Raw genomic sequence first — 14,535 nt, forward strand, 5'->3', positions numbered from 1 at the left:
TCTGAATTATCACTTGTGGCAATTAGCCTAATTCGCAGTTCTTCACAGGAAGTCTTTTAGTCTTACTGACACCAGTTTGAAAAACAACTTCCACAAGAGCCACATAGTCTCTGAGCTTAGGGACATAGGTGGGAGTTATCCATTGTCAGATGGTAAATAGATCTTTGTGGTTGTTGTTAAGTAGCATCACGCTGCTTCTGACCCATAGCAGCCCTGTATAGGATGATTTCAGAAGAGTAGCTGGTGGGTTTGAACCATCAAACCTTGTAGTTAGCAGTCCAGTGCTTATCCTATAGAGCCACCAACAATAATTGTTAAGTGCCATCGAGTCCATTCTGACTCATAGCAACACTGTATAGGGTTTCCTAGGAGCGGATGGTGAGCTTGAACCACCAACCAGGAATTAGTGAGAGCTAAAAAGGCATTTTTCTTAAGCACTAAGGATGAAATTGGAGAAGCAGAAGGCCCTAGGGATGGAGAGCTTTGAGTGAAGAGCTTAGATTTGGTTAGGTACAAAAGGAAACGCTGCCAGTATATCCTTTCTCTCATTGTGCCTTCTCAACCCCTTGGTCCTTTATAATTCAGTTCAAATCTTCCTTTCATTATGATCCCCTATACTGTCCTCCATAGGAACTCTGGTAGTGCAGTGGGTAAACACTAGGCTGTTAACCTAAAGATCAGTGGTTCAAACCCACCCATTGTTCCATATAAGATATGACGGTCTATTTCTGTTTTTAAAAAAAAAAATCTAAAGCCTTGGCAACCTGCTCTACACATCCAGTCCTCCTACACATCCTATGTATGCCTATATTACTGAGCCGATTCCTAACCTGCTTTAACAACTGTTAGAAAATTCTAAACCAGATACTTGCAATATAGCACTTGTTCAATAATTGCTCATCAAATGAATGAATGAGTGTGTCTGAATGACTCAATCTTATAAGAAATAAAGTGCAAGAGAAAAGAAAGGCATGAGAAAAAGTTTTTTGACAATCAGCTAAGGATATAACATTTGAACTTAATCTCAGACCTAATTGTTGGAGAACCAACTGTTAGCAAAACCAAATATAGTTCTTGCCCTTCCAGAATGAAAAAGACAAAGCTGTTTGCAATAACAGGTCATTAGTGTTATTAACATCATCTTATGCAAGGGGCTTATTAAAAGATACTAATTTATATTCTAAAATTACAAAATGAAATGAAATGAAAAAGGACAATTCTATTTCCCATGTCCCAATAGCCCCAACTGCACACAAAAGAAGCTCTCCATGTTATTATCCTTTAAATAAAACAAAACAGAAAAGCCTGGATTCAACTGAATAACTAAAGTACAAACAACCATGTCTCAAAGGTCTTACTGAATATAAAACAAAGTGGCTGAATTTTCTTCCCTAATAAGAGGATTCTAGGTGTAAATACAAAATTTCTCAACTAAAAAAAAATTAACCAGAGCCAATTCAAGATGAAGAGATTTCTGAAGAGATATCCCATATTATATATAATTTTTTTTCCTATGGCTGAAGCAAAACAAGCCAGGAGTTAAGAACATAAGGTTCACTCTGTAATAATAAAGTCTCAAATGATCTTATGGGGAACTGAAGGGCAGGAAAATTCAAAGCTCTATTGATAAACTGACAAAATACACCCAGATAAAAGATTGCCACACTCCCCGGAGCATTTTAAAAATGAACACCTCCCCACTTGCTAGTCATCATTACTATATATGTATGTGCAGTTCAGGAACTGTAAGCAGCATGAACAGAATTTGGCCACAACAGCCTTCTTTTACAGCACTTCTGGAGGCTGACCTTCCCAACAAGGCAACTAGAGCATCATGGGGGCTTCATGCCAATTCCTAGCCTAAAGCAGAGCATATTCTCGACCTCACATTCTGCAGACGCAATGTAAGACACTTCAACAGCAACTGTGGAAGGAGGCCCTAGATGCAAACTTAGCTTCACTCTGGTTCAATTTCCTCATTTATGAAATTGAAGTAGTGGTACTTCTCTCTTGGGTTAATGTGAGAGTCATGTAAGGTGACAATATGGATCTGGCCCATAGAAGATGCTCATTAAGCGTTAAACTGTATGCAGACCCTGTCTCTTTTGTTCCTCATTCTTTCTTTTTTCTTCTCCCTGCTTCCTTACAATTATTTCATAAATCCGTCTTTGAGTGTTCTCTTGTATTTCAAAAATCCAAAAGAAAGCAAAACAAGTATTTGTATGAAACTGAATAAGTGTACTACAGAAGCTTATGTATCTGCAATGCTTTTGTAGATGACGAGTCCAACACTAGCTAAGCACCTGAATGTACATCTACGGACTTCGGGCATAATTAATGCTCCACATCAGTAAAAAGGCTTAAAAAGTACAAATAGCTTCACATGCTATTTCACAAATCACAGATTCCAGGACAATTTATATTTAAATATGTTTTTTTTTTGTTTTTTTTTTAAGAAAAGGCAATTTCAACATCTCTTTGGCCCCAAGTATAACTGCTATAATTTAGTGACACCATGTGGCTACGTTTTGCTTTGCAATCTAAGAAGAAAATGTTCCTTTGCATGCAAGGTTGCCCTAAGCTAGTTCAATCATGATGTCAAGGTTGTAGGTAAGAAAGGCAAACTAAGTATGAACTAAAATGATTACTTTTTAAAGTGAAACTATTCCCATTATTCTCCTTTATATCAGAATAAACCATCTCTTGAATTGTGACACTTTCTAAACACAGGAAGTAAAATCTCAGCATAACTCCAGCCAAAATTGTAAAGCATTCTAGTGAACTGCTGAAAAAATGTAAACGTGCCTACTCTTCCAAGTAAATAAACTAATGCCCGTTTATTGGGGGGATGGGAGGAATTTTAGCACAAATAAGAGGCAGGACACACATGATTTTCTTTTATACTATGTTAATATATTGTTGTTGCTGTTGTTATTGTTGTTATATGGTATTGAGTCAGTTCCACCTCATAGCAACCCTGCATAGGGTTTCCAAGAAGCGGCTAGTAGGGGGAAAATGCTTCCATAAATAGCAATGCTTATTTTCTCATTTGTTTTATGTTTTGTACATCTATAGCACTGTGTGAGTGTATAACCTAATGAGGATGGGTACAAAAATTATGCCACAACTAATGATAGCAGGGATTAAGTTAGAAGGGAGGCCTGGGATGTATGGCAGCAATAAAAGAGATTAACGTGCCCCATACCAACAAACCGTAGAGTGTTAGTATTCATCTAATGAAGCCTCCTCCATGATACCAGCTACTACTGAAGAACATTCAATGTTACACTAAAGAAAGTCTAAATATCTGAAACAATGACTAAAGAATAGCATACCCTTCATCTCAGTTTAAAAACATCCCTCTCTCCCCCTCTCTGGCCTTCCCTAGCTACCCTGTTTTTAAAAAAACTCTCTACTTGATCCCAGTCACTATTAACAGCACCATCTTCAACACTATAATGATACCTATCCATGTGCTCTTATTCATTTATTATTCTTTCCAAATTCCAAGACAGCAGACATACATCTTCAGTAGCATGTACAGTGGTCAAGCACAAAGTCAGGGCTGATTTGATGGATGAGTAAATGATGAGTAAATGAGGAAAAGTCTATTTCCTTAGGTGGTCAAGCATGCCTAAATTTCTTGTAATTGAAAGCAAAACCATCCTAGCGAGATGTTCATCATCACTTATAGCCTCTAAGTGACCAATGAGACCCATAGACAGGACACCCAACACTCTATAAAACCCTTTCTTTTTTCCATGACACATTTGGTACACCTCATAATTTCTTATCTTAAGAAAGAAAAGGAAGGAAAGGCAATTACAAAAATTAAAACACTTTCAGAAGTAGTCATAGAAATTAATGTAGCAGAGTAGTACATATACCAGAATTTAAAATATGATAGATATGGCCATTTATATATATGGGAAGAAAACATTATTAATTGGCCTCAGTCAAGTGATTATACCAACCTTAAAAATATACACAGAAAATTCTGGCTGGATTAACTATTTACATACTAAAAATTAGTAGAAAAAAACATGAAAATATAAAATTCTCTAATATTGGAATTAAGATAGTGCTGGCTAGCTAAACATGATACCAAACCTGAAATCATTAAAAAGAAAAATAGGTAGATCTGGCAATATTTTTAAAATAGTAAACTTAACTTGTGGCAAAAACCACTAACAGTAACAAATTGCATAATACTTGAAATTCACTATGATGGTTGGAATGATCAATCTGGTTATAAACCCTAACATTATCCTTACTGTCATAGGACAATTCCCATTATCTTGGTAGGTTATACAAGGTGGTTTCAAAAAGTTCATGGGGGGAAAAGTCCATTACATTTTAATTGCATTTTTCCATGAACTTTTTGAACTACCCTTATATATTTGTTATATATAGTCCACAAGATACATGAAAACTGCTGGGAAAAAAAACAAACAAAAACATAAAACATGAAATGAGTCCATTATTAAAATAGAGATAATTATTAAGGCATACTATTAAGATAAATATTTTTGGCATTGTAGGATTGCTATGTATGGACTGGCAACAATAATACATGGTTGTCAAATTACCACCTGGAACATGATGTATCAATATAAAGCTCTCACAAATCAGAGAAAGATCCCCCAAGATAAACATATGCAGATAAAAGACTTTTCATAAACAGGAGATAACAAATGGCCAGCATAAAAGATACTCTTGTTGTTGCTATTGTTGGGTGCCATCGAGTCAGTACTGACTCACAGCGACCCTATACACACAAGAACGAAACTCTGCCCGATCCTGGGCCAACCTCACTATTGTTGCCATGCTTGAGTCCATTGTGGACTCAAGATATTCTACCACACTGATAATCAAAGAACTCAAAATTAAAATAAGACACTTTTTACAAATCATAAATTCACATTGGCAAAATGTTGACAATGCCTATTTTGGTGCAAATTTAGAAGAGGCATCTTTGTTCATACCCCTGGTAGGAATTGGGACAACCTTTCCAGGGGGGCAAGCTTCATTAACATTTAAAATATGTATCACATAATCTTATAATGAAAATACCATTAAAAAGACATTTCTGCTTTGACAATTAAAAACTAAAGGAAAGAAAGGTGCTCAGCTTTGTGTTCAGTTCATTCACTCCCCAGCCTGTTTTCTAAACTGTCACATCACAATCCTTTTCAGCGTCTTATCAGGCCTGATCTTCAGTAAACCCTGCTCCTTTCTAATTCTTTAACCTCTCTGACTAGCCCCTGTAGTATAAACAACCTCTGCCACCAGCTTTTTTCCTCCTTCTCAACAGGCATATCTTTGAAGGCTTTGCTTTCAATCCCACCGTTCCTCTCCCTTGATTCTCTGGTGGTATATACAAACATCATTCTATGGTTCTAGGAGTTCACAGATTCAGAAATCTACTTCTATCTACCCACTCAAGTCCACTTTCAAGTCTTCTCATAGTTCAGCAGCAGTGAATGGCTGCCAAGTTACCAGGACCATGTTGAAACATAGCCAGAATTTTTAAAGAACACCAACAAGAACACTGCTTACTAGTGGGTGAAGGCCTCCTGGTGGCGCTGTGGGTCAGCAGTTGCAATCATTCTCCGCAGGAGAAAGATGAGGCTTTCTGCTCTAGTACAGATTTACAGCCTCGGAAACCCTATATAGGGTCACTATGAGTCGGAACCAACTCCACAGCACACCACCTCCACCTCCACCTCCACTACTAGGTAACAAAAGACCTGGAGACAGTTCAAGAGTAGATTGTATGAGTAAAGTGAAAACTGCCTTTCCCGAGAAAGAAAAAGGCTCTGAGGGCATAGGAAAGAGTGTATAAAAATTGACAAGTCGCTTTTCCTCACCACCAGTTGGATTCAATTGGGTGGCAGGCAGCTATTGGCTTAAGTTTTTGGCTACTTAAGAATAGTTCACGCTTAACATGCAATGCATTCCTAAAAAGGGCCAAGAAAGACCACTCTGCTGCACTCTCATTAACTATTATTGTTGGAATAATCACTCTGGTTTTGAAACCTAATGTTATCCTCTATGCCATTAGATTATGCCCAATATCTTAGGGATATGAAATGCTAACTGGGTTATATACAGTTTTACAAGACACATGAAAACTGCTGGAAACATACAAATGAAATGAATATGTTATTGAAATAAAGAAAACCATTAAGGTAAATGTTTTGAATTGTTATGTATACAGAATAAGGAGCTCTGCCTCAGAACCCCTACGCAGGGTCGCTCTGAGTTGGAATCAACTTCACGGCACACTACTCCCACCATCACCTACATGGAATAACAAGCCGGGACATGCCAAGAAAAACAGGGTAACTCTGCCACAATAAGGAGTCACAATAGCTAAAGAATGACTCTCTCCAAAGATAAAACATCAAGTTGAGAATCTTAGAAATTAGGAAAAATAATTACCAAACTTCCACTTTGGCCCAATACTTTTTATATATGAGGGGGCTTCAAAATTTCATGGTCGAAGAGTTGTTGGAAGAAAGCTTCCCTAACATCATGAAAGAAGAGGAGATAAGCATACAAGAAGCCAAACAAACCCCAAACAGCATAGGAAACCACCATGACATATCATAACCAAACTTGTCAAAATCAAAGAAAAGGCTCTTGAGAGTAGCTTTGGAAAAAACAAAAAGTTACCTACAAAGAAGAACCAGTTAAAACTAAGTTCTGATTTCTCAGCAGAAACCATGCAGGCAAGAAGGTAATGGAATGACATATACTAATCTGAAAGAATCCCAACCAAGGATCATATACCCAGGAAAGCTGTCGCTCAAATATGATGGCGAAATTACAACATTTCCTGATAAACATAAATTAAAGGAATTTGTAATGACCAGACCAACATTACCAAAAATGCTAAATGCTGTTCTCTGGACTGAGAACCAACAACAGCAGACAACAACCTAAGATTACCATGCATGACACCACCACTTAGAACTCAATCCAAATATAGAAGTTATTTAGAGTAAACAAACCTACAAGACTGAAAACAGGGAACCAGAGACATCAACATATAACAAATTCAAATATAAAGCAAAAGGAAGGAATAGTGAAGATACAGAACTTCCGAATGGCAAGGAAATCAAGTAGATTTCAAGATAAAACAGACTGTTTTAAGCAGGGAAAAATAAATTACAAAGTAACCTCAAATAAAAATACACCTGCACATCAAAATTAAAAAGAAAACTCTGAAAGATTTAGTATACACTGACACAACTGAAATAAAGATGACAAGAAAATATGCCAACACAAAATTAATTCAGCATATAAAAGTATAAGGAACAAAGAAGCCAGCAGCACCATACCAAAGGGGCGGGGGGAGCACACAGAAAAGTCACATCAATCCATACCTATTTATAATTACACTGAATGATGTAAGTGAATTAAATGTACCAGTCAAGAGACATAAAGAGCAGAATAGGTAAGAAAACTGAATCTTTCAATATGCTATAAGAGATCTCAAAGAGATGGAGACAGCCTAAATGCCCATCAACAGAATGGTTAAACTTTAATACATGCACACAATGGACTAATACAAAACACTGAGGAATAATGTTAAATTTGTGAAACACCTCACAAGAACACAGCTGAACCCAGCAGTATGCTGAATGAAATTAGTCAATCACAAAAGGGCAAACACTGTATGAGACCAACATTATAAAATGTTTTTAAAAGGTTTTCTTGATAAAAGAAACAATGTACAATGGTTACAATGGTGGGGGGAGGAAAGTAGGGGGTGTCAGTACGGAAGGAAAATTTATTTATGGACTAGAGGATAGACACATGTCAACACAGATGATGAAAGGGCAGGCGATATATAAGAGGAAAGATGAAGGTATTGGGAGACACAGGGAAGACTGCAACAGTTAAAATGAATAGAGTCAAATGCTGTTAACTGATGGTACATGGAGGGGCTTGAAACCATTGTAATGAAACAAAACAATTTGTTGAATGTTAAAACTGATGATCTGCTCTGTAACCCTTCACTCAATTCACAATCAAAAGTTTTAAAAAAGATAATGGAGTTTTTCTACAAAACTTTTTGAAACTCCCCCTCCCAATATATTCAATGTTATTTAACAGTAAATACTTCACAATCAAAGGGTAGCACTAGTTTCTGAATCTGAAGTCCTAATATTCCCTTTAGGCTTTGTCCTGATTAGTGGTTCCAGAATTAGAGGAGATGGCTGCAGGGATCAATAGCAACATATTTTGTTTCGCCAAGCATGAGGGAAACTAAGGTTTGAGAAGAGTTCTACCTCATTCCACAGCCCATCATGTTCCTACTATACATGGTGACTTACATGCAGCTCAGCCTAGATTCATAATTTATAAAGAATTCATTCTCCAATTCATAAAGAATCTCCTTTTGTGAATGTATTTGATGTAATCTTTCATTAGTAACTACAGTCATCGCTTTCAAGATTAATCTCAAAATTCAGTTTGCATAATGAACAAAAAAAGAGAAAGTAATCTTTGCAAATAGTTTGGAACCATTTACCATTCCAAAAAGTTTTCCACCTCTTACATACATTTTAACAAGTACAATAAAAAATATCAATGAATACATGTACATATTAACATTAAATCAATCTCTCTCTTCATTACCCAGTAAATAACCTTGACATCAAAACACCTGTCCTAAAATTTATACAATTCCTACTGCATACGAGGTCATAACCTGAGTACCATGCAAGAATACTAAAAGATTAGAATACATATTCCTTGCCTCTAGGAGCTTGTAGTTTTAGTATCAGAGGCAAGACAAACACAAAAGGACAATGAAGAACAAAGGGGACATACAAATGTGCAAATTATCTAACATAATGCAAACTGAACTCTAACTGCTAAGGAAATAAAGAATTTATATGGGTCTTGTGCAGTCCCTGGAAGAAGTGTATACAGACCATTGCTTAGGTCGTCAATAAATGATTGTGAAGATAAGAACCAGCAGACATAAGACATGCTTGGATAATCAACATAGACTTGTTCTTAGGTAGATTTTAAAACGCAATCAAAATTCCAACCTATTACAAAAGACAGAGTTTATGAAGGAATATTAGTAACTAATATAGTAAATTAAAGAGGTTATAAATTTTCTTTTAAGTCTTAATAATGTGGATATCAAGACTCCTTTTTCTTGTTCATCATTATCTCTAACATTACCCTTTGCTCAATTTTTCTGGGGCACAGTTGGGAGTGACTACCCTGAGACAAAAGCTAGTATATCTTGAATACTGCCAAGCTCTAAAACGTGTACAAAGCTTCATCAACAAAAGCAAGGCCGGAAGCAGAGGCAAAATGATAAAAGGGGAAGTTTATACAACAATGCTCATTAATAAAGGACGGAAAGTATATTTTCTAGAAACCAGACATCATGACTGCAGGCACCTGTCTCTCTCCATATAAATGAGCTTTTGGTAAGTAAAACACACAGACCCTGTCATGGCTGGTATTACCTCCAGTGATTTGTTCTGGAGGCCATGTTCCTATTGTTTCCAATTAAACACAAGGAGTCCACTCACCTCAGACACTTTGGTTGTTATGCTGTGTACTTTTTAACCCACTACACAACACAGTAATAACCCAAGTCAATGCAGACTACATCTCTTGCACATCAGGGCCCCTCAGTCACTCACAAAATCCCTAGGCTATTCAGAGAGAATCTTCACTCAATTTCTTGTCTCTCTTGTTTTAATCCATTCAAGATTCCTCTGATAAAAGAGCAACTGCCAGACCTAAGATACTTTAGTCCCTCTTTGGGGAAATGAAATTGATTTTCATCATTTTCACACAAAAGGATACCTGGGTGACAATACTGCATCTGGTTATATCTATAATTAAAAAAAAAAAAAAAATTAGGCAACATTATTTACTGTACCAGAGGCAGAAAGGTGGGGTTCCTTTGGTGGAAATAGGATTTCACCCTTATATGGTAAATCATTAATGAAACAGATAAGGGGGACTTCTGACCAACTGCTCCATAGTGGGAAGTCAGCAGGGGTTCTGAGTGAGGCTAGTGAGCTCTCCTTGACACATACCTGGCATAGCCTCTCTCTCTTCCTGTCATACCTGACTACATGAGCCAGTTACTTCCTTGATTTCTTGGTTTACAGTAAAGACTATCTGAGGGCAATCTCCATATCAGAGACACCCCGTGAGCTGCTGCTCTGTGAGGAGGAGAGTGAATGAAGCCAAGTCAGAGAAGTCATGTACAGTTGGCAGGTAAAGCAGTGCAAGAATCATGGGATGGACAGGAGCTGTGTGCCTCCAGGTTTCAAAGATACAAAACACAAACAAAAAGGCAAAAGTCATCATTCAGGGAGAAAACAAAGACAAAAGAGTTTCAGGAGTCTTTAACTACTTTTCCCAACTTCCAAATTCACAATTCTTATGGAAAATGCAGAATTTCAAGAAGGAGATGTTAAAAAGACTATGAAATTACAAGAGTAGCTTTTTAACACCTTGTAAAAACAATCTTGTTTTTGGTAGTGCCGATGAGTCGATTATAACCCATAGTGATTCTGTACTGAGTTTCTGAGGACCAAGACTGGTGAGCTTGAACCACAAACCTTATAGTTCAAACAAACATTGCAGTCCGGCGCATTAACTCACAGGGCCACAACAGGATAATCTTACATGAGGCTATAATCCATAACAATAAAAGTTAAAATGCTTTGCCTCCCTTACTCCAAGCCCCATCAGCTCTGCCTCCTTTACTCCAAGCCCCGCCCCAGTTGAAACACCTGCTCTGTCAAACTCACTTGATAACCACAGTCCTAGGGAAAGAACACCAATATCCACTATATGCACCCTGGCATCCAAAATCTTCCCCTGATTCTAGGGATGTCTTCCCGAATAAAAATGAAACAGATAGGGGGCACTTCTGACTAACTGCATATAATGATATTTTTTCTATGCATATAATGATATTTTAAAAGCATATCCACTGAAGTACACCCTGTTCCTTCTTACTAACTTATCTACTACATAAATGCTGGTAATGTGTCACTAAATGTCCACAAAATGTTCTGTGAAATAAGCTGGTAGGTAATTTGGGTGTTTTGCGAACACCAAACTATACATAGCATATATTCAGTACACATACATAAAAATAACCTGCACACAAGATGCTGTGGCTCTCCATTAGTGCCCAGAGCCTTGGAATTGCAAACTTGCCTGACCTGTAATTGGCTGTCTCTGGTGGCATTGTCCCAGCAGCCCAGGGACTCTGAGGAGCCTATCCAAAATAGGAAATCCAGACAGAGTGCAGTAGCTGCAGCCCAGTGTCTCCCTGCAGACACTGACTTATGGGGTGGATGGGAAAGGCATGCACCCGCAGCAGCTGCTGCAGTGCCCCTGCAACCTGTACCAAGCAAGGCCCTCCTCTCTACCCCATGGACACATATGAGGTTAGCCACTGTCCGAACGGAAGTTATAAAACACATATTTGTACAGTATAAAACATTTTGAAATATAGCTAAATATTAAGATCCCTAATTTCCCGAATCTTCCCAGTTTTTCAGTTGGCAAGTGTTTGGTAGCTGAAACTCTTAAAAAAAAAAAAACAAAAAAAAAAAAACTCTCCTCCATCATGTAGGAAAATACAGTCTGTTTCTCAAAGTCCAAATCACTTTATATCAAAATCAAAATCATTTCTCATCTATGAGAACTAACCTGCAGACACGGGCTGGAAAATACAACTTCTGCCAAGAACGACACAAATACTGTGAATGATCAATCACTCTGATCCAATCAAGTTCATCCATGGACACTTCAATGAAGTATGAATAAGACCTTTAAACGAAATAAAAAAGTGCATTAAAAAATGCCATATTAAAACAATACAAAGTTGCATTTTAATGAAACAAAAAAAGGTACAAAACAATGATCTACAGGAAAGAGCTGCCCCATTAGGGTTCCAAGGCAATCATCTTGACAGAAGCAGAACGTCCCCTCTTCCTCCAGCAGAGCAGCTGGTGGGATCCAACTCAGCCTTTAGGTTAGCCATCAAGCATTTAACCACTGTGTCATCAGTGCTCCCTGCAAACGTTACAGAATTCACTAATTGCATTTTCTGTAACAATCAAGTTCTGCTAACAATGAAAGCTGTCTATACATCACTGCTGTAAAATTCACCAGAACGTACTGAAAATATTTCCAGAGCATCTCCTCACTAAATCATAAGCTGCTTCAGAACAAGAATAATGTCATACTTCTCTTCATACCCCCAGGGTCTAGCACGGACTTTGGCACAATCATTTGTTCCTGTGGGCCAAGATGCTTCTCCCATACCACACTGGCAGATTAATACAGTATGTGAGAGTGAGGACAGAAAACAGAGCAGGCAATGAACCTTCTCTCCCTACCATCCCTGGTACCATCCCTGGTCTGGGTGCTCAGTCCTACCCACTGAGGGGGGAAAGTCATAACTAGGAATGGGTCCCCATTCTGAGTTTTTTATCTCCTGTGTGTTCTTGGTCTCCTAACATCCCACAAATGCATGCAGCCTGTAGGAAAATAAATGGCATGGGTGAAGAGATAAGTGTTTCTTCCAGGTACAACTTAAAATTTGCCAGCTAATAATCTGGCAATAATGAAAATAGCCTATCATCCTCCCCTAGTCAGCTACCCTGGAAAATTACATGCTGGTCCCATACTGAACAAATCTATATTCTCCTGTCATAACCCAAATTTAAATTTGAGATGCAGTTATTACTTCTACTGTAATATCAACAGGAACAATCTCAGAAGATTTAGGTGACCATAAATGTCAGCCTGCAACCAACAGTTTTGACCAGAAAAGGTCAGCTTATTTTGTGTCATCCTCTCATTTTCTGCTGTCCCCTTACTCCCATTCATTTTGTCCCTCAGTCTCAAACTGGTTATATAACCTTTTATTGAACCTTTCTGGGCTATCAGTAATGCAGGATATAATTTTAAAACACAAGTCAGAATCTTTTTGGGATAAGATTCTGAATTTTTCACCTTTGCTTACAATGATAACAACTTCTGTGAGAAAAGAACAGTTACATGGCAAAGTTAAGTCCCCAATGAATGTAAAGCACATACTAAAGCAAAGTAGCCTATAAATACTTAACTACTTTCAATTTCAAACATAATACTCATTTCTTTTATTATTTTTAATAATCTAATTGTTAATTAAATGAGGGAATATATGCAAAGTTTTTAGAACTGTGAGAAAGCATTTAATGTAATAAAAAGCACCATGTCAACATTATTATCACACTGTTATATTAATCGGAGACTATTTGAAATGACATATGTGAGTAAGCCTGATTTCGACATTTAGACATCATATTATATGTAACAGATAATCAGAAAGAACACAGGGCGAGATCACCTGGGGACCTCACACACCTCTGCACATGGGAAATACTAACTCCCATTTCATAAAGCTTTTCTCAGATCTTGGCTCAAACGGCCTGAAAGGTCAAAACAGCAACCAGAGGTGCTAACAAGAGAAGGCACTTTTCTACAAGATTTGCAAAATATCATCATTGTGATCATTAAGCCCTTGACACCCAGACTGAGTGAGGTAGGAGCAGGACCTAGGAGGCTCTGTACACCAGTTTTTGGGTATGCAGAGTTTAGGCTAATGATCAGCAGCAATGAGAGAATTCTTGGATGCACATACTATCCCCATACTTACGGCATCATCACTGAATCCTACAAGTAGTAGTGAGGGACGGATCAAAGTGGGTGGTAGGAGGGCAGAACCCAAAAAATCAGTGTAAGTTGGCTAGATTTTTAGGCTGGAGACTCCCAAGTTTGTCCATAAATTTATTTTATTTTGAAAATAATATTAAATTCATATGCTAGAAGACATTTTTTAGAATAAAAAGCATTCAAACACTTAACTATAATAATCAAAATGAAGGAATCAAGTAACTAGATAGTGGTAATCCATATGTTAAAATACCAGACAACTACTGGGGAAAAAAAGGTAAAATGTTCATAATATATTAATTGGAAAGTGAAGTTACCTCTTGGTACATTTAATCTCTTTTATAAAAATACCTGTGTAGCAGCAGGAAACTCCAGACCCAGAGAGAGCAAGGGGCTGTGTGCTGACAACCAGGGAGCAGGCTTGCTGGGTATACCCTTTGGTTGGTTGATGATGCATGGAGGGGGGAATTGTAACCATGGCAATTAAATGATATGTAAGATGAATTTTACATAAAGCTAATGTAAACTCCCATGTAAAGTATAATTCACAAAACATTAAAAAAAACAACAACCTGTGTGTGGTTTTCGGGTGTGTGTTTGTGTATTTATGCAAATAAAAAGGCTGGTTAGACATTTACCCAAAAAAAAAAAATTTATATGTGTGTGTGTGTGTGTGCATATACAAATGGATAGTGAGATAAGATACTAGCAGTTTTTTTTTTCTTATTTGTGCTCAATGTATATTTTCCACGTGGTCATGGTACGGTGCTGTGAGATTAAGCACTAGACCATAATGTCGATCTG

The 14,535-nt window shown here is 37.5% G+C and overlaps 1 protein-coding gene across 1 annotated transcript in view; it reads right to left on the reverse strand.

The window, feature by feature from the left end:
* BTBD9 (BTB (POZ) domain containing 9) overlaps positions 1–14,535 on the reverse strand; it is a 537,095-nt gene that overhangs the window by 499,499 nt on the left and 23,061 nt on the right. The window contains exon 5 of the mRNA XM_006860426.1: positions 11,719–11,838. Coding sequence (XP_006860488.1) covers positions 11,719–11,838 — 120 coding nt within the window. The remainder of the gene's footprint in view (positions 1–11,718; positions 11,839–14,535) is intronic.

Source organism: Chrysochloris asiatica, unplaced genomic scaffold (genome assembly GCF_000296735.1).
Source record: "Chrysochloris asiatica unplaced genomic scaffold, ChrAsi1.0 scaffold00038, whole genome shotgun sequence".
NCBI classification, from domain to species: domain Eukaryota; kingdom Metazoa; phylum Chordata; class Mammalia; order Afrosoricida; family Chrysochloridae; genus Chrysochloris; species Chrysochloris asiatica.